The sequence below is a fragment of the Schistocerca serialis genome, chromosome 5 (assembly GCF_023864345.2).
Source record: "Schistocerca serialis cubense isolate TAMUIC-IGC-003099 chromosome 5, iqSchSeri2.2, whole genome shotgun sequence".
Classification (NCBI taxonomy): Eukaryota; Metazoa; Arthropoda; class Insecta; order Orthoptera; family Acrididae; genus Schistocerca; species Schistocerca serialis.
In genome coordinates this window covers 20,631,893-20,652,927 of record NC_064642.1, presented here as the reverse complement: position 1 = coordinate 20,652,927, position 21,035 = coordinate 20,631,893, and the positions used below count along the sequence as shown (strand labels likewise).

At 43.2% G+C, this 21,035-nt stretch overlaps 1 protein-coding gene across 2 annotated transcripts in view; it reads right to left on the bottom strand.

Annotated features, from left to right (window-relative positions):
* Positions 1 to 4,410: 4,410 nt before the first annotated feature.
* The window catches only part of LOC126481139 (putative fatty acyl-CoA reductase CG5065), a 469,013-nt gene continuing 452,388 nt past the window's right edge, over positions 4,411 to 21,035 (bottom strand). For both annotated transcript variants that reach the window (XM_050104690.1, XM_050104691.1), the window contains exon 9: positions 4,411 to 5,489. In XM_050104690.1, the coding sequence (XP_049960647.1) occupies positions 5,315 to 5,489 (175 nt within the window). In that variant the 3' untranslated portion in view covers positions 4,411 to 5,314. The remainder of the gene's footprint in view (positions 5,490 to 21,035) is intronic.

Sequence of the window (21,035 nt, the reverse complement as noted above, 5' to 3'; positions counted from 1 at the left end):
GACTTAACATCTGAGTTCATCAGTCCCCTAGAACTTAGAACTACTTAAACCTAACTAACCTAAAGACATCACACACATCCATGCCCGAGGCAGGATTCGAACCTGCGACCGTAGCGGTCACGCGGCTCCAGACCGAAGCGCCTAGAACCGCACGGCTACATAGGCCGGCCTGCATCCCGTACTTTTCGTAAAACACCATAAATGTTCTGAGAATAACTCATCCGTCTTTTGCATGTCCTTTAGGCCAGACATCGCCCTTCCTCCGTTGAAATTTTAAATTCGACACAATACGAAACACGTCAACTGACATGCTAAAATAAAAATGGTTTATAAGTAGTGGAAATCAGTAAAATTACGTAACTCACAACTGACACTCTCTCATGGAAGTTGTTTATTTGTGCGTTTGATATGTGTTTTGTTTGTAGAGACAGAATCGTTACCTTATTGGACTGCATCTCGTAGCTATACTGCGTTTATTACAGTACACTTATTTGTTGCACTCATTCACGGACTCATTAAATTAAAAGATTAAAACTGTTTGTTTCAACATGTTTGGTGACACAATTCTGTCATTTCTTCTATGGCTTCATTAAGATGAAGTTGGGTACACTCTCGTCCTTTAAAAATGGCGGCAGTCGTGATCACAGCACCGCACGCAAGCGTTCCCGGTTTCACGAACATCCAAGCGGCCTATCCCAGCTCAATTGGCCCGCTAATTTCCCCGATGTTAGTCCCATGGGAAGTGTGTGCCGACTGCTTAGAACAGTGGGTGTAACGACTTAAACACCCACGCAGTTTGGTAGCTCTGCCGGACCTAATAAGGCAATCCGGGAGAAATTTATAGATCCTCATTTTCGTCGAACTGAGGCCATTGTGAAGGTTAGAGGCAGTACTAGAGTCAGTATTAGGATAGTGGCTCCTGCGGTTTTGTGCAGTGTATTTGACAGGAGTCTCATCGACAGCGAGATTTTGTTTGTACGGACGGAGGTGAGGGAAAGGTTCGACAATGGGTTTGCGCAGGTACCGTCCTGGCATTCACCTCAAGTGGTTTAGCAATATGCCTCTCAGAATGTTCGGACGCTGATCTCGGGCCCGCTTCTCCTTAGCATGCGTACCAGGAAGTGGTTTCAGGTGGCATTTATACCCGTTTCGTCAGCTAGGGGCATCTCGCAGGCTTCTGTCTTCGGGCCTGAAACTTGCGTGACTCTAGATGCAGCGAGGCACATGCTAATTGAGACTGTTGCTGTAAACGTATACAATTACGTTGCGCAAAATCCTTTCGTCCCGCCTAACCATCTACGGTGTTATTACGTGCGAGAAACTAAGTCGACGCTTCCGCGCATTGTAGTAAGATGTCACAACGTGGAAACTCTGAAACTAGTGCAGCGTCCCGTCCAGTTTCATCGCCAGCCATTGGCGATGGTTAATAAACCCAAATCCAAAGGTTTACTATTCACAAATTTCGATTTTCAACCGAACATCTATAATTCTCCAGCGATGTAATAAATAAAGAAAGTTACTGAAAAAAATCCGAGTTGTGTACGCAACGCTTTGGAAAAAATACATAGGAGTCTTAACAAGGAAACGACTAAAATAGGGTATATAGACGAAAAGGTTCGCCTCTGAAACGACTCCCGGATTTTTTTCATGCTGGCAACATCTTAAAACTTCTCCTAAAATTTGTCATTTGAATAAAACCAAATTCTTCTTTCTTGCTTTCTTGGAAATCTGATCCGTCTACACAATTAAATGTAAACCTGTTTGGTGCCATACGCGTTTCTCTTCTTATTCATTTATAAACCCCTTCAATGGCATGTAATACGTGTTTGTTTTATGTATAAAATAATTGCATTGTATGGGGATTCCAGATAAGCTGCTAGATTTAATTTTTCTGTTATTCTATTGTCAGATAAGAAACAGCATTTTGGACCGCAAGTTTCAGATCGTTAGATTACAGTTTCGTTCTACTTAAGATTTTGTGTCTTCCTGGAGTAGAACGTCCAATTTTAGCCGTTTTCGAACACATATCAATACAACAATTCACTTTAATTCTAATACGTGTGTTTGGTTGTGTGAACGTGTGTACAATATTGCCAACTGTAGTTGTGCGTTTTCCATTCGTATTTTGTTTGTGACGCTGTGTCTTTGTGCAGTTCGACATTCGTTTGTTTATTGTGTGCGTGCATTTGTTACTGTGCGTGGTGAGGACTGCTCTGAAAAAAAGAGAAATTCTAAGTGGAGTGACACGTAAAACTTTTGTTTTGTGTCTTTAGTGAGAGATTAAGTTATTATTTAGCATGGTTATGTTTTACATCTGTTATTTTTTTAGTGGCCAACATGATCATTGAGTTGTTACTTATACTGATTTAGTCATTTATTACTTTCTTGCCCACTGCAAGAAATCTTTTTACACGAAAAGTTTCCTGTGATGATAGAGGTTTTCTGTGGTAGTTGTTCATTCTAATAGTTTTCATATTCTGTTCCATCTCAGATAACTCATCCTACACGTTGTTAGGTTTTCAGAAAAGATAAAATGACTGTATCCATACTTCACGCTTTTATGTTTTCTTTGTAGCTAGTTTTCAAATATCTGCCTGTCATCTCCAGTTACGCTGATTTGCAGTCGTCAGCACATCTGCTATTTTGTGTGTTGATTTGTTTTACGTGTTAAAGTGCACCAATTATTTTTGCTAGTCATGTCATAAGTGTCCCTGTGGTGCGTTCTCTAGTGTCTGTGTTGATTGTAGAGTTTTTTGGTGTTCTTTTCTTCTGTTTGCAGTCATTTTTGTTTAGTTGCGTTTTGATTTAGTGATTCAGTCATTGCATTATATCGGTGTTTTACCAATTGTTTCCGGCTATGAGCTTTATTGCACACAGTTCTTCTTCACAGAGTTCTCTGATGAGTGAGATTTTATTGAGTCTGTGTACCACGTGTTAGAGAGCTGCTATTTTGAGGGTTTTTGGATGCTTTGGTGCAGCATGTATAATTGTGACTGCTACTGTTGCTTTTCGGTAAATGCCAATTTTGTGCTTATTTTGTCTCTCTTTATTGTTATATCCAGGAACACATTTGTTTTTGTGTTCCTTTCTCTATAATGAAATGGATGTTTTTATGTGTATTGTTTGTGTCTGTATGAAGTTTATTTCAGCTTCTTAGGGAGGACTGTATACCGTGTGAAACTGTGACTATAAATGCGAATAGAAGTTTCTGTCAATACTATTTCAGCATTTTGGTTGTATGCTATTTGAGTGAAGTGGCACAGTGGTTAAAGCAATGAAATGTATGTCAGAGTGAGCAGAATCTCCCTACAGCTGTCATGGTGAGGTACTCTGTGGATTTGATACATTTTTTTTGTTTTTAGATTGATTATTTTGTTAGTACTCTTTGATAAAAGGAGAAGTAGCACTTTTTAAAATAAATGAGAAAACAATGACTACTGGACGCAGAAAATTCTCTAACGTTAAGTAGTCCTCTCGCATCAAACTTAAAATCTAGCTATAGGTTTTCAGAACATAATTTTGTAGAGACACTATTTTCTGTGTAGTAATGAGGATAACGATGGAATTAAAAGTCAGATTCACACCACATTTTAAACAAAAACCTAAGAGTACGAGAATGGAAAAGTAAGCCTGCACATCACAAAAAGTAGATTTCATGAATTAACAAACCTGATAGAATACTAGACATAAAATCGGAAATGCAATCTTTACATTGTAGTTATCCGAACCGCCACCTCAAGTCCCCTAATGAAGATATATCGTGTTACTACACGAATTTAAATCAGAGGAGAAACATCTTCTGGTATATCTTCATAAATAATACGATAAAATGTAGGAGTAGAGTTACGAAGCATGTTTGCGAGAATTTCCTGAAAAGCATGAACAGAAAACAAAAAGTGTAGGTACGAAAGTCCGTTACAAAAAAACTGTGCTGGAGAAAAACTATCCGTCATTTACGAATTAATAGAAGAGGCTTGTAGTTAAGTTACGGAGGTTACGTTCTGACGCTGCAGCGTGTTTCGAGTGCACTGGTGTCGGAATACTAGCTTCTCTGGACTGAGGAAGATGAGGATCTCTGCCGCTGCGATTATGCATGAGAACAGGTGAACGGCGAAGTGAAATTTGGCCAGTGTGGCACCTCATAAGATATGTGTCTAGCATAATCGATATACTTTACCGATACTCACATTCAGTTCGTTTTTTTTTTTTTTTTTTTTTTTTTTTTTTTTTTTTTTTTTCAGTTCATTCCACTGGCGATAACTTTGTGTAAGGTCTGGCTGATGACGTGAAACTGAACAGATATTTCTAAACGTCATTAAAAACAGTTGGGGGTTTGGTATTAAACAATTAACTAATGTTGAGACTGATACAATAAACGTGAAATTTGGTGGCATTACTAAGAAATTTAAATTAAGGATCAATTCTTTATTCAAGCGGCAAGTACTCGTACATGACACAAACTTGACCGGTATCTTTTACCATTAGCATAAAAACAGATTTACAAATGTATAAAAAGATTTAGCTACCTATAACGAGACTTACAACTAATACATATATATCAGTCATTTTCCAGTTACAGATTACTTATGTGGCAATGCTGAATTAGCTTATAGAGCAACTCTCTCTCTCTCTCTCTCTCTCTCTCTCTCTCTCTCTCTCTCTCTCTCTCTCTGTCTCTCTCTCCCACACACACGCGCTCACGCACACGTAAGACACACACGCACAAATCATATTTAAAATTTGTAGCTGTCTGTAAACAATTTTTTTGTATAAAATATTATCTTATATAATCTTCAAAAGATTTGTACAAGTACTGTTATTTCATACGAATCTAACCAAAAATTACTGATCACAGCTTGTGGAAACAACAGATGTTGTACATTTATCACGCTGGATTACGTAATAGATACCTATGTTTGAGAGACTGTATAGGCCTGTAAAATTCATGTATTTTGATTTACAATTGCATCAGCCATATTCTGCCATACTTTCTGTATGCAAACCAGTCTATCTGTTTCATACTGTAAAACATGCAATACATATAATGTGAAACGGTCGTAATTCATTGTAAAGTTAGTTTCCCACCACGAGAGATATTTATGGGTATACCTACAATACTCTTTGTACACAAACATTTCTGCCTTTATCGTAAGTGAACTTAACCCCACATGTTATTCCATGCTAAAGAGCAAGTGCAGAGCAAGTACCATTGATACATGTACGTATATGAGCTGTGAGATTTGATATATATTGTGGAATAAGAGAGTCTCGGACGGCCCCCCAGCCCGGCAGCTTGCTGTGACTCCCTCCGCCCTCAGATGGGCTGCAGAGTGGACTCCTTGGTGAGGACGCTGCCCACCAGAGGCAGGGAGCGCAGGGCCTCCGCCACAGTGTCCATGGCTGAGCGCGCAGTCTCGGAGTAGCCCACCAGCAGCCACAGTAGCAGCATCACGAACAGAGCCTTAGCCGTGCGGTCCAGCACATACAGGCTGCAACAACAACAACAGCCACTGGTGAGGCCACAGTATGGGAACATGTAGGGAGCGAGCAATTTAGTCCACAGAACAGACACTGACTACAGAGTCATGTGGACATGATCTAGCATAAGGTTTCTCCGTAAGCATGAACACACCATCGGTACAAATAGATCCTGTTTGAACATACTGAGGATTTTTTACAAGCGGAGATCAGAAACTAAGGTTACGAGGCTGACATTCCTGGAGTTTGGTCTGTTATACACACTGATAAGCCAAAACTTTGTGACCACTGTCCACCGCGACGTTGGATGCGTGTGGTCGCGTTGCTGGCAAGTGACGCTTTAATAAAAGCATGTAAGCGGAGCAGACACGGACGGGGGATCACCCTAGTGAAGATGTGGTCTGCAAAATGAGACATCCATTATAATCCATTACAATCTGCCCTTTGACAAACGGCAGTTTATCATCACACAGAGCCTCTGAACGAGTATCTCGAAAACGGCGAATCTGGTCGAATGTTCACGTGCATCTACAGAAAGAGAAGCAGGAGATCCCGGGTTCGAGTCACCATCAAGGTATGCCAACAACATATGTGGGCAGCTGAGGGTTTCAATTAATTATCAAGAGGTAGAAGGACAGTGAAACCAAAACTAGGTGCTAAATGGTTGGATGTCCACGACTCTTCACAAGACGTGAGGTTCGGAGGCTTGTCTGCTCTGTAGAGTAAGACAGATGGCAATTTGTGACGCCTCTGCCGAAAGAGATCAATGATGGTGCACCTGAAAGTGTTTCGGAGCACACCGTTCATCGCACATCGTTGAACGTGAAGGTTCGCAGCAGAGTGTTCACGTGCTGACCCAAGGACATCGTCAATTACGGTTGCAATGGGCACGGGACCATTGGAATCCGACCGTCAACCAATGGAAACGTGTCGTCTCATCAAGTGAATCACATTTTTGGTACACTAGGTTGATGGTCGTCTCTACAAACGCTGTCATCGAGGTGAAGGGCGGCTTGAAACGTCCAGCTTGCCGTTGACCCAGGCTGTTGGGACATTACGATATGGGAGACATTCTCATGCGGTTGAATGTGACCTCTGACGGTAATCGAAGACACCCTGACAGTTGCGAACCACCTGCATCCCCTTAATGTTTGATGTCTCCCCCGACAGCGATGTCGTCTTTCAGCAATATAACTGTCCGTGTCTCGGAGCCAGAACCGTGCTACAGTAGTTTGAGGAGCATTATAGTCAACTCACGTTGATATATCAGCGACAAAATTCGCCAGATGTAAATCCTATGGAACCCAACTGCTTCGCTGTCGGGCTCCATCCCCGTGTACGCAGTCCTCCCCGATAGCTGAGTGCTCAGCGTGACGGATTGCCATCCTACGGGCTCGGGTTCGATTCCCGGCTGGGTCGGAGATTTTCTCCGCTCAGGGACTGGATGTTGTGTTGTCTTCATCATCATTTCATCCCCATCCGGCGCGCAGGTCGCCGAATGTGGCGTCGAATGTAACAAGACCTGCACCAAGACAGCCGGACCTGCCCCGCAAGGGGACTCCCGGCCAAAGACGCCAAACACTCATTTCCATTACCACGTACGCAAATCAGCGGTCCGTAACTCACGCGAATTACATGACCTATGCGGAGACATTTAATGTCACATAGCACTAAAAACCTTCCAACAAACTGTCTATCCCTGATACGCAGAATCTGGTATGTATTTCGTTCCAAAGACGAACAAACAAGCTATAAAACATGTGGTTATCGAGGTAGAAATTAGTAGTGTGCGGTAATTCTGATAAACGGGGTTGGTAACCATGCAGAGTTTCAGCCACTAGCCACCCACAGCGCAGGTTGCAGGTAAACACTAATGGCGGCACCTTTGGATAACAGGTCTCGCGAAGAGATCAGTTCAGTTATTTTATTTCTGTGGGCGAAACATCTAACCGCTGCTGAAATTCAGCAGCAACTGGTAGAGGTTCGCAAAGAGATAGTAATGTCCCTTCAGCACGTTGCAGAATGGTGTTGAAAGTTTGGAGCCGGCAGGGAAAACGTCACCGAGAAGTATCGCTGTGGTCGATCCAGCATAGCATGAAGAATCTGAACCCAGTCCACATGGAGGAGCTGATTCAGGGCAACAGGAGGCTCACCTAGCAGGCCGACAACTCGCTTCAGATGAGGAGGTGAAACACTTTAGAACAACGTGGCTGAAGACGCAAGGACGGGATTTTTACCAGGAGAATATATTCAAACTCATCTGAAAAAGCGACAAGTGCCTAAACCGATACCGAAGCTGTCACAAAATCGACCTAATGTATGTGTTATCAGTTGGCTGTATTGGTTCTATCAAATGGTTCAAATGGCTCTAAGCAGTATGGGACTTAACATCCGAGGTCATCCGTCCCCTAGACTTAGAACTACTAAAACCTAACTAACCTAAGGACATCACACACATCCATGCCCAAGGCAGGATTCGAACCGGCGACTGTAGCAGTAGCGCGGTTCCGGACTGGAGCGCCTAGAACCGCTCGGCCACAGCGGCCGGCTTTGTATCAAATAAAATGTGCACTTTTCACTGCAGTCTTTGTAACCTTAGTTTCTCACCATGCCTTACAAACACCTTAATATATTGCAGTCCATATCTGGGATGAATCTCCCTTGCAGCTCGAGGCATGTCCCTTGATTACAGCGAATGTCACAACAGAGGTGTCATGTTTTTTAATGCACTTCATGATATTGCTGTGTCTCTGTTTTAAGAAATTAGACTGAGGCAGCATTGCACTAGTGCCTCGGCCTGAACTTTAGGCAGGACTCCTCTGCCAAACAAGGGAGACGTGGGTCAGCCACTGGCATAACTCTGTAGCTAGGAGCTGCAACACTGCTGGTGCAGCACCCCACAGTGCGATTCTCTGCTGCCTGTGGTTGACCGGACTGCTGCATGGTGCAGCCACAGGGACCATAAATGCTCCCAGATCAGCAGGCAGCAGCGTCCCTACAGCTCCATGCATTTGACTGGCACAGTCTCTATCCCTTTCACTGACCGAATGCACAGTTAAACTAATCCAATCTTACAGAGCAGCATCAACAGTTGAGTGAGGGTACTGATTTGTGAGCTGTCAGCTAGCCCTGTTGATAGTGGGTTTCAAACATAACACCTGCACAGTTCTGGCAGACACCACCAGCCACAGGCAGCAGACGGCAACCACTGGCCTCAGAACACCGCAATGTGGTGCTGACACACTGCTGAGTCAGCGAGGGGACCGTCACTGCCACCTGCTGTCCTGCTGCCTCAGCGTTTTGCTGCAGATGTCACCAGCTGCTCACTAGCCGTGGGTGGCTCCTCGGTTACTATTGTGCAAGTACTGTATGCAAGGCAGCAAATAATAAGGAACGTTCTGTTGAGTAAGCATTCTTGACGTCGTACTGGTGAGCCCACACTACAGCTTCCCACATATACAGCTCTGCAGCCGGAACCAGCCACCCCATAACACTACCGCGCCAAGCTGGAAGTGTACCAGAAAACTTCGAGTAGGGACCTATGAAATGCAGGAAAACGGCAATGTATCACACACTGAAATATTCTTATAGACAAAATTCTTCAATTTTTGTTAGTTTGCTATGTACCTGTATTTAATATTAGAGAAACAAAACATGGGAATCCATGTATACATTCTCCAGGTCGTAGGTGCCAGTACTGCAGTTTCGTATTGTGTCTACTTTAAAATAAACACAGTGTTTGGAACATCTATGATAGGGTCGGCCAAGGCGTATTGAACTGCTCACAAGCACAATGTGCAGACCGCGTGTGGGCTGAGACTCGGGGGTGATGAAATGGGAGGTACAAGCCATTACACTGACGATCTGTTTACCCCTACCAGTCTGCTCAGGGCTGGTTCTCTAAAATTCGCACATATGAGAGGTAAAAAATCCAACGGCATTGGCCTCGACTCTGCAACTTCCGCGTCACGTACCGGCGACGTACTTCGAACCTATGAGGCTGACGCATCAGCACCTGCTGTCTGGCAGTGAAACGTCAGCAGCTCTAGCCAATGAGGCATTGACCGCGAACAAAGGCGCCTGAAACATTGGGATTCCATTAGAGCCGCATCGGTATCATCGGTGCCACGACAGCTGGCGTCTCCGGGCCGTGGCAGCGGCTGACTGATCAGGTCCAGCCCGCCAGTCCAAGCACCGAAGCTGTGGGGAACCTGCACCCCAGCCGAACGAAATCCCTAGCTCATCCGAAGGAACTGTTGGCGCAGTTCAAGAGTTGAGTGGCCGCCATTACTCTTCATTTGTCACCAAGGCACTGTGCAACATCTTAATTATTTACAGTGGTGTAGGATATCATCATCAGATCCAGTTGTGCTCAGGAGTTATTGCCTGTGACGATTTCAAGTAGATTGCAGCTGATCTCTCCACCTCTTCGTAGAAATACCAACATCTGTTTTCCCTTGAGGTCTGCATCTGTATAATAATTAACGTATTCGTTAATCTACCTTCCTTTGAATATGTTCATGTCATTTCTTTCTGTACTCCTGTATTTTCTGAAGTATGCTTTTGATGTGAGTTTCATTTCTGATTTCACTACTCTTTATACGATCCAATGAATTTATAAGCAGCAACTGGTCTTAGCAGTACCGTCTCTGCTTCTTTCACCCTCCTCTGTTGGCTGCTGAATAGTGGTCACGTCTCTGACCCACACATGAGAAGTGGTACTGCCATCACATTACAGCATTTTAGTACCTAATTTTCCCAATGAGAGTGTGATTTATTGTACTTACCAACCGTTGAAATTTTTGCAGTTTGTATTCTTGATGATTGGGTGCAATATATGAGATATCAAATCCCGGGTGTTTAAAAGCATTTATGTATTCTAGCAGTTTATCGTCGGTTATCACGTTGAAAAAGAATATGTTTCAGTCTACAGTCGCAATTTATTTATTTTGCGTACATGCTAGCGGTTACGGTACTCAGAACCACCTTCAGGCCATCATTCGATCAAAAAATTCCATTACATACAACAATAATGCAAGAGAAATTTAAAAAATGTTAACCTCTATGACAGCAAAAGTATGGTGTATTGTGTAACCTTAGAGTGCTTAGGTAGCAGTTGTCATTCCCAAATAGGCCTCTCCATTACTAAAAGAGAAGGTCAGTGTTGAGTTTTACATAGACGGAAATTACGGCCAGCAGTGGTAAGAGTGCCCCTGTGTACAGAGTTTCACTTTCTATTCCTTATAATACTTTTTTAACCTTTAGAAAGTTGAATGTAAAAGATTTTCAAAAAAATAAACAAAAAAATTGAAATAAAGAAATTGTATAAAAATAGTTCGCAGTGTAATAAACCATTAAAAGCAAATATCAGTTTATCCAAGTTTACAATTACCGATATATAAAGTTTATGCAACTATGAAACGTCGATATAACCATGAATCATTAAATTAAGCAACTATCGTCGAAATAACAGCATTATGTATTAAAAAAATGCAAAATTATTTTTATTGGGAAAAATCTTGCGTCCAGAGGGAATAGTGACGCAGTGTTCCTCTGTTATCTCTGAAACCGCGGGCTAGTGATCTCTGGCAGTGTCCACGTGTACGCTGGGCTCTCAGCGGCGCCCTCTCCACGCCGTGTCGCAGCTCACCGACCGGCCACGGCAGCGGTGACCACTCCACTCCTCGTCGGTAGAGTGCAGCTGTGAAATGCTGCAGTTTCTCTTGCGTCATTGTTCTAACTAGGTAATGCAATTTTTTGTTCGTAGGTTTCCTGAGGATGGTACTGTATACCGAAGCCGGTCCCCATTGGGCAAAATAAATAAACTGAAAATATACACTCAAACACGTTGTATTGGTCGCTGTTCCGCCTACAGTATTTCGGGAATGTGTAATTATTATTTTTGAGCTTCGCTGATCCTTACCATGGAATGGCATTATATTAGTATTATATTTAGATACTGTAATACTACACTACTGACCATTAAAATTGCTACACCACGAAGATGGCGTGCTACAGACGCGAAATTTAACCAACAGGATGCTGTGATATGCAAATGATTAGCTTTTCAGAGCATTCACACAAGGTTGGCGCCGGTGGTGACACCTACAACCTGCTGACATGAGGAAAGTTTCCAACCGATTTCTCATACACAGACAGCAGTTGACCGGCGTTGCCTGGTGAAACGTTGTTGTGATGACTCGTGCAAGGAGGAGAAATGCCTACCATCACGTTTCCGATGTTGATAAAGGTCGGATTGTGGCTTATCGCGATTGCGGCACCAACCTTGTGTGAATGCTCTGAAAAGCTAATCATTTGCATATCACAGCATCTTCTTCCTGTCGGTTGAATTTGGCGTCCGTAGCACGTCATCTTCGTGGAGTAGCAATTTCAATGGCCAGTAGTGTATCGTCCGTGTCCGCTAAGATTATTTCATCATCTGCAAACAGGAGTGTGTTTATAATTTTATTATTAAGCTTATAATGGTACACCACTTTCTTCTGCCATGCTTCTGTGGCGACTTCCATGTATACAGGGTGGGTCACTAACTATTGCCACCTAGAATAACTCAGAAAGTATGACGGTAGCTGAAAAGTTTGTGGGACAAATGTTGCGTTGGACAGCAGGGATCATAATATGACGTTGATGTTTTGTTACTAGGTGGGGTCGCCTAAGAGATATCAAGGTAAACTTTTTATAAATGCGGTGCTAGAGTTTGGTACTTCTTTTCTGATAGCGGCTATCGAGACGAATCCAATGATGTGTGACAGTAAGGTTTTTGTGGGTGAACGAAGGTCAATAAGGTGTCATGAATGTCCATTTACAGAAGGTGTTGGAAGTGATGACCATTGGTGTCAGTGCAGTGCTGCAATCTTCTTGTCATCGATTGAGTGGTATTCCACATCACTGCGGCACTTATCGAATCACATGCTCTGACAATTCTCTCTAGTATCGTACAAATAGTAAACATTCGCCGAATACGGCGTATCCATCTACCGTGCCATTGACGTGTAAACACCATTCGACGCTTTCGCAGTACAACACTAACAGGAGCGGTAAGACTAGAATCGTCGAATCAAATGAATGTGAATGATGTATTCGTTCGAAGAACAATTTGATATGCTTCTCAATTACGGAGAATGCAAACGAAATTCAGTGAGAGCTAGAGACTTATACTCTGAAAGATATCCTTAATGTACTCACCCTACGCGTCGTAAATTTAAATATGTGTGTGATAAATTGAGAACAACTGGATCTTTAACGCATCTGAACCATATCCGGCAAAGGAAAGTTCCTAACGAGGAAACGGAAATTTGTACTCTTGCCACTGTGGTTCGAGATCCTTGTGTTTGTTTGCATAAAATCGCAAGGGAATCAGGCATGAGCCAGAGTAGTGTTCGTGATCTGCATCGCCATAAATATCATCCTTACCATATCAGTCTCCACCGAGAATTAACTGGTACGGACTGCACGCGTCGCGTTGAATTCTTCCAATGGGTTCAACTTCAGATTGGATATAGCCTATGGCTCTGAGCACTATGGGACTCAACTGCTGAGGTCATTAGTCCCCTAGAACTAACTTAGAACTAGTTAAACCTAACTAACCTAAGGACATCACAAACATCCATGCCCGAGGCAGGATTCGAACCTGCGACCGTAGCGGTCTTGCGGTTCCAGACTGCAGCGCCTTTAACCGCACGGCCACTTCGGCCGGCAACTTCAGATTCAGAGGGCTGATACATTTATTATTTTTATTTTATTTACTGACGAGGCTACATTCAGTAACCATGGAAATGTTAATTTACATAAGAAGCATTGTTGGGCAACTGAAAATCGATGTTGGCTGCGGCGAGATGCACACAAAAAACCGTGGTCGGTGAATGTACGGTGTGGGATTCTCGCCTGCAAGAAACATTAGGTCTTTACTGGAAGAAATACCTTTAGAACAATGAACAGAATGTGGTATCAACACGATGGGTGTCCGGCACATTTTTCGCTGATGGCTGGAAATAAGTCGGATTGGACGCGGAGGAGATGTGTCGTGGCCGGCTCGTTCGCCAGACTTGAAGCCTCTGGATATTTTCTTGTGGGAATTTGTAAAAGACATTGTTTATGAAGGTGTTCCAGCTACACCTGAAGATATGCGGGAGAGAATTGTTAGAGCATGTGCTTCGATAAGCGCCGATGTGATAAGGAATACCACTCAATCCATGATAAGAAGATTGCAGTACTACATTGATACCAATGGTCATCACTTCGAACACCTTCTGTAAATGGACGTTCATACCACCTTTTTGACCTTGGTTAACCTTCAGATACCTTACTATTACACATCATTGGATTCGTCTCGATAGCATCTAGCCGGCCGTGGTGGCCGTCCGGTTCTAGGCGCTACAGTCGGGAGCCGAGCGACCGCTACGGTCGCAGGTTCGAATTCTGCCTCGGGAATTGGTGTGTGTGATGTCCTTAGGTTAGTTAGGCTTAATTAGTTCTAAGTTCTAGGTGACTGATGACCTCAGAAGTTAAGTCGCATAGTGCTCAGAGCCATTTGAACCATTTTTGATAGCATCTATCAGAAAATAAGTACCAAACTATAGCATCCCATTTAAAAAACCGAAGTTTATCTTCATATCTCTGACGCGACCCCACTTTTTAATAAAAAGCGAACATCATATTATGGCCCCTGTTGCCCCACGCAACTTTTGTCCCACGAACTTTTCAGCTCCTATCATACTTTCGGAGTTATTCTAGGTGGCAACAGTTAGTGACTCGCCCTGTATCTCGTACCGAGAGTCGATCGAGGATCTTTGGTTTAGAACCGAGTGGAGGGTCTTAACCAAAGATTCTGTCTATTCTGTGACGGTCTTGGCTGCAGATATGTCGACCTGCGTTGTGAAATGGACTCCCCTTGATAAGTCAGCGGTGGGCTACACGAAGGAAGCGGGTACTCGGTTAGCAGAGCACTTAGAGAGTGTACATGGGTGTTTTTTAAACTAGGCCGTAGTTCGAAGTCCTCTGATGAACGCTAGATAACCTATATGCACAGGGAAATCAGGTCGCACACATTGTAAAGACACTTCGACTATCCAAATTTCAACAGCAGACTATCGAAGTATTCGTAACAAAGTTACTGATCTTAGTACGCTCCAGGAAAGTTGTGGCGCTCAAATTATTCTCGAAACCAAAAGTTGGATGAAATACGAAATGCAAAGCTCCGAAATATTTAGCAAGGCACGACGGAACGTGTATCGAAAGACAGCTTAGAAGCCTTCATTGCTGTCGAAAAAAATATTGTTTTTATCGAGGTCGAAATTAAGACTGATTGTGAAGTTATTTGTGTACAAGCAACAGACCTAGGTTGACTCAAGTATGAGAACTTTTAACCGGCCACCCGATTCCACTGTAACAGTTGTAGAATAGTTCAAAGGAAGTCTATGATCAGTGTGTGCAGCGACCCATATCACTGCAATATTAGACTGGGATGTCTGTGCATATAATGCAGGTGGTACGAAAAGACAATCTTCTGAAGTAATACTAAACTCGTTTTCCGAAGACTGCCTTGAAAAATTAGACAATCCACAGCACACGCAATGGAAATATTTCAGGCTTTGTAGCTACAAACACGCCTGACCTTATCGACAGTTTCAGCACAGAGACAGGGATTAGTTATCATGACGTCATTACAGCAACGACGGCTACTAATGTTGATAGTCCATCAAGAAGACCAGGAGGTTATCTACGCAAGAGAAAGCAGATAAGCTGTTGTCAGCATCCCACCTAGACAATGAATGAACATCATTTACTTCCAGTATGACGAACATAGAGAAATTATGGGCATCTTTTAAACAGACTGTAAATCGTGCAGTGGAGAAATACGTCCCAAGTAAGTGGGATAAGGACGCAAAAGAGCACCCTGGTTTAATAATAAAATTCGGAAAATGCTGAGCAAATATTGATCCACTTTAGACTTTAAAAATATTTTAAAAAACGCTAAAATGTCGACGGGCAAGCAGTAGAAGTTCGTGCGTCCATAAGAAGATCACTGCGCCAAGCCTGTAACTTTCACCGCCACACCTTAGCGAAAAATCTTGCTGAGAACCCGAAAAAATTCTGATTATACGTAAAATAACTAAGCAGATTTCTATCGAGTCACTCGTCGACCAGTGTGGGGTGGCAATAGAAGACAGCAAAAGGAGGCTGAAGTTTTAAGTTTCACGTTTCAAAATCATTCACGCATGAGGACCGTACAACATACCGTCGTTTGACTGTCGCATAGACTTCCGCAGGCAGAACAGAGAGACAGGCATCCCTGGTTTAGAGAAGCAACTGAAAGAGATAAGTTGCCAGGTCCAGATGGAATCTCATTTCATTTTTACACAGAGCACTCTACGGCATTGGTCCGTTACTTAGCCTGTATTTGTCACGAATCTCTCGACCAGGGAAAACTTCCAAGTCACTAAAAAAAAACACAGTTGTATAAGGAGACTAAAAGAACGGACCCGCAGAACTACAAACCAACATCCTCAATATCGGCTTGCGGCAGCATTCTTGAATGCATTCTGAATTCGAATATAATGAATTTCCTTAAGATAGAATAGCTTATGTCCATAAATCGGAACGTATTTAGAAAGCATTCGCTAGAGTTTTTAGCAAACAGAACACAGCATGTTGTTCTCAATGGAGAGACGTCTACAGACGTTAAAGTAACCTCTGGCGTGCCACAGGGGAGTGTTATGGGACCATTGCTTTTCACAATATATATAAATGACCTAGTAGATGGTGTCGGAAGTTCCATGCGGCTTTTAGCGGATGATGCTGTACTATACACAGAAGTTGCAGCATTAGAAAATTGCAGCAAAATGCAGGAAGATCTGCAGCGGATAGGCACTTGGTGCAGGGAGTGGCAACTGACCCTTAACATAGACAAATGTAACGTATTGCGAATACATAGAAAGAAGGGTCTTTTATTCTATGATTATATGATAGCGGAACAAACACTGGTAGCAGTTACTTCTGTAAAATATCTGGGAGCACGCGTGTGGAACAATAAGTGGAATGATAATATATAATTAATTGTTGGTAAGGCTGGTGCCAGGTTGAGATTCATTGGGAGAGTCCTTAGAAAATGTAGTCCATCAACAAAGGAGGTGGCTTACAAAACACTGTTCGGCCAATACGTGAGTATTGCTCATCAGTGTGGGATCCGTACCGGGTCGGGTTGACAAAGGAGATAGAGAAGATCCAAAGAAGAGCGGCGCGTTTGGTCACAGGGGCGTTACGGAGATGTTTAACAAACTCAAGTGGCAGACTCTGCAAGAGAGGCGCTCTGCATCGCGGTGTAACTTGCTGTCCAGGTTTCGAGAGGGTGCGTTTCTGGATGAGGTATCGAATATATTGCTTCCCCCTACTTATACCACCCGAGGAGATAACGAATGTAAAATCAGAGAGATTCGAGCGCACACGGAGGCTTTCCGGCAGTCGTTCTTCCCGCGAACCATACGCGATTGGAACAGGAAAGGGAGGTAATGACAGTGGCACGTAAAGTGCCCTCCGCCACACACCGTTGGGTGGCTTGCGGAGTATAATGTAGATGTAGATGTTTCACCATATGTCACACATTTCCGACTGACGACTATCTTGTGATCTGATGGGCCAGGACAAAAGGCTGACATCCTGTGAGACCAAGAAGGCACGTGTTAATGCAACAACATGTGGTCGTGTATTGGCTTGCTGAAAAATGGCGTCTCCAGTGCTGTGCAGAAAGGGTGTGACTGCGGGTCGCAGAATGTCATTCACGTGGGCCACACTTGTCACAGTGGCCTTGTTGTTGCAATCAGTGGCACCCCGCACTGTAAGGCCTTGGGTTGGCGCCGTGTGTTTTGTGCGAATACAGTCACTGTGATGCCGCTCACCTTGTCTGCGGCAAACCCAATGCGGCCATCGTTTTCAAACAAACAGAACCTCTATTCCTCCGAAAACACTATCTGAAGCCATTCCTCTCCCCAGTGACGTCGTTCCACCACTGCACTCTAACATGTTTCTGCACATTCGTTAAACGAAGGCGGAGAAGTGGACGACACGCACGTAATCTGTGCCGCAGTAAAGGGACACGGACAGTCAGCCCTGGAAGTGTAAGGTGTGTTACACTGATCCATTGTTGTGCCAGAGCCGAGGAGGACGGTGATCTGTCCCGCAATGACAATCGGATAAGGTGTCGACCTACTTGGATTGTCATCTGGGTGGTGCAACTCGGCCCATCTCGTCGTGTTCTATGGCCTTCCGTCAACCATTCTGCACACAATCGTTGCTCTGCCGAAACACTTCGTCCCACACGAGCAGCAATTTCCCGGATGGATGCATCACATTCTCTCACGCCAATAATGTGCCCTGTATCAGACTCACTCACCTGACGGCACGGTTCGCGCATATGTCTGCGAGGCATCCAGCACGTCTGCTCAAGTCACATCGATCCATCACCTTCAGTTTATAGCGAGAACGAAATCTGCACTCACATTTTGCCAGTAGGTGATGTTGCGGTGCGATGTTGACGTTGACCTTGAACCCGCGGGCGACGTTCAAATTCTAATCATTGATGCAGAACATAGTAATGTACATGTCCTGTGAATATGAACGTCCTGTCTCTAGTCGTTCGAGGTGTTCTGCTTTTTCTGAACATGAGTGTATATGCAGTATGACAGGGAATCAAATAAAACTTTGAATTTATGCCTAAGGAGTGTTTTATCCTACAGTTATTACCTCATAAGGACAGGTCAGCTGTGTTGGTGACTGAACGGTCTTGCGATCGACGAGACGCAGACAACTTCAGTAGCCAGTAGCTTAAAAGTTAAATAAACGTGCGGTGCACGGTATCTGGCGCGCAGTGTCTTGAACATTACCGTCGATTAGATCTGACCTGCTGGAGTACATTTCAGTGATTTGACAGTGCCCACAATGCAGAATGGTTGTATCGTAGAGTATAAGGTAGACAATAACATACCACATCCTAACAACAATTTAGGACCGATATCATGTGGACTCATGTATTGACAATTTGCTTTAAATGTTCAGAAATGTAAAATTTTTCACTTCACAAAGCGAGAAAGCGTATCGTATGACTATAACATCAATGAGTCACTGTTGGAATCGGCCAACTCTTACAAATACCTGGGTGTAACACTTTGCAGGGATACGAAATGGAATGATCACATAGGTTCAGTAGCGGGCAAAGCAGGTCGTAGACTTCGGGTTAGTGGTAGAACACTGGAGAAGTGCAGTCAGTCTACAAAGGAAACTGATTACAAATCAGTCGTGCGGCTAGTTATTGAATATTGCTCAAGTGTGTGGGACCCATGCCACATGGGACAAACAATGGATATTGAACGTATACAGGGGATATTTTACGTATACAGAGAAGGGTAGAACCAATGGTTTAAAAATGTTCAAATGTGTGTGAATTCCTAAGGGACCAAACTACTGAGGTCATCGATCTCCAGACTTACGCGCTACTCATAATAACTTATGCTAAGAACATCGCACACACCCATGGCGGAGGGAGGACTCGAACATCCGGCAGTACATAACATGGCGCCTCAAACCGCGCAGCCACTCCGCACAGCAGCACGAATGGTCACAGCTTTGTTCAATCCGTGGGAGAGTGTCATAGGGATACTGGAGGAAATGAACTGGAAGACTCTGGAAGATAGACATAAAATACCCGAAGAAACTCTATTAACAGGCTTTAGATGACTACTCTAGGAATATAGTACAACCCCGTACGTATCGCTCACATAGGGACCGTGAGCATGAGATTCGAATAATTACTGCACGCACAGAGGCATTCAATCATTCTTTCCGCTCTCCATAGTCGAGTGGAACAGGAAAAAACCCTAATAACTGGTACAATGGGTGCGAAGGCATTGCTAATTACGCATATAATTTTTTTTCGTGATTTTCTTTAGATTTCTATTCTTTTTCTTTTGTTCATATGGGCATTTCTAATTGTGATTAGGTAACATTCTACTGTGGTTTTTAAATGTAAAGATGTAATTGTGATTATTTCATTTGCCAATGGATAAATATGTTTCTTGATTTGTACCTGTGGTAAAGTTTGTAAATTTCTCTTTTGGAATATTATTAATTGTAAAAGATGCAGTCAATAACATTTATAAAGATTTATGTAATTTACGATAACGATATAACATCTATAGACAGGGGACAACGATAGTGATATCGATAGTCGAAAGGCTGTTGTGTAGTAGAGGGGATGGTGGATGGTGTGTGAAGCGTCCGTGGAAAAATAGTAGTGTGTTTTATGAAAAAGCATACGTAATTGTATGGACAGTAATACCGAACGATCAGATTGTTAATTCTCTTTACCACTCCGGTATGTAATGCCATCGCCAGCGAACTTTAAGAGCAAATAAACCGGACTGTGAAAGTGCGACTAACAATACTTTGTTGTCGCCGACACGAACAGTGCTTTTATGCGAATGAACTTTGCTGGTATTGGTTTTGGGTGGTGGAACTGTTGTCTATCACATTCTATCAAGCCGTGAAAGTGAAGACTTTAATTAACTGTGCAATATAAATGACTTTCAGTGACGTTGTCGAAGTTTGAAATGGGAGAACAGAGTGGACATTGTTTACGGTGTGCTTCACGCACAAGAACAATTCTATGAACTGTGTATTTGTGGCTAAGACTATATGAATGTGACGAACTGTGTAATTATGGACGATAGCGTCACGGACAGTGCATAAAGTGTAAAAACGAGCGATGTCTACGTAATGTACTTTGAAAGAGAGGACATGTCAACAACGCTCGTATACTGGCGTCTTGTGGTTTGTTAATCACTACGGAGTTAATGATACAGCTGTGCCGGAACTTTATTTGCGTTTCGCCGGAGAAGATTAACCAGCGGAGCTGCCTGTATCCTGCTCTCATCATCGTAACCCGCCGACATCGTGCTGCCCAACGCAACGCATCGTATGCAACAAAAAGTTAAGAGATTTCGCCGAACGCTATCCCCTGACCTAGAAACTTTCTTTCTCTATCAAAAGTATAAGAATTACAGACTCTTCTTTGTTTAGTTTATGTTTGCTTTCTGCTAAAGAAAATAAAATTACAATCAGTGAATTTAAAGTTGCCTGGTAGTCATTGTTGAAACACCAGTAAATATAAACTTCTTCCCCTCATTAGAACTAATTCTCCTTGCATGTCAAAATTATTGTAGTTATTTTATGTAGTTCTATGTATTGTTATGAGACTAGATATATGACAGTGACTAATAAGAGTATTTTGTCGCGAAATATGGCTTCGCGTGAAAATTACGGCGACCGCCATAATTGCTTGCGGTCTGACCAATAACGTAAAAGCTGCTATTCACGTGTTGGTGCATTTCCTGACGTGAGCTGTCAAATCACGTAGGGACTGTTTACCCAGTAATAAAAGTTTTTGATATTGTATTGCTACAAGTCGTAGCATTAAGAGACACTGGTTATACTCAAAAGTGGGTAGATGTATGGTGAAACCCCTCCCCCCCCCCCCCCCCCCCAGTGTT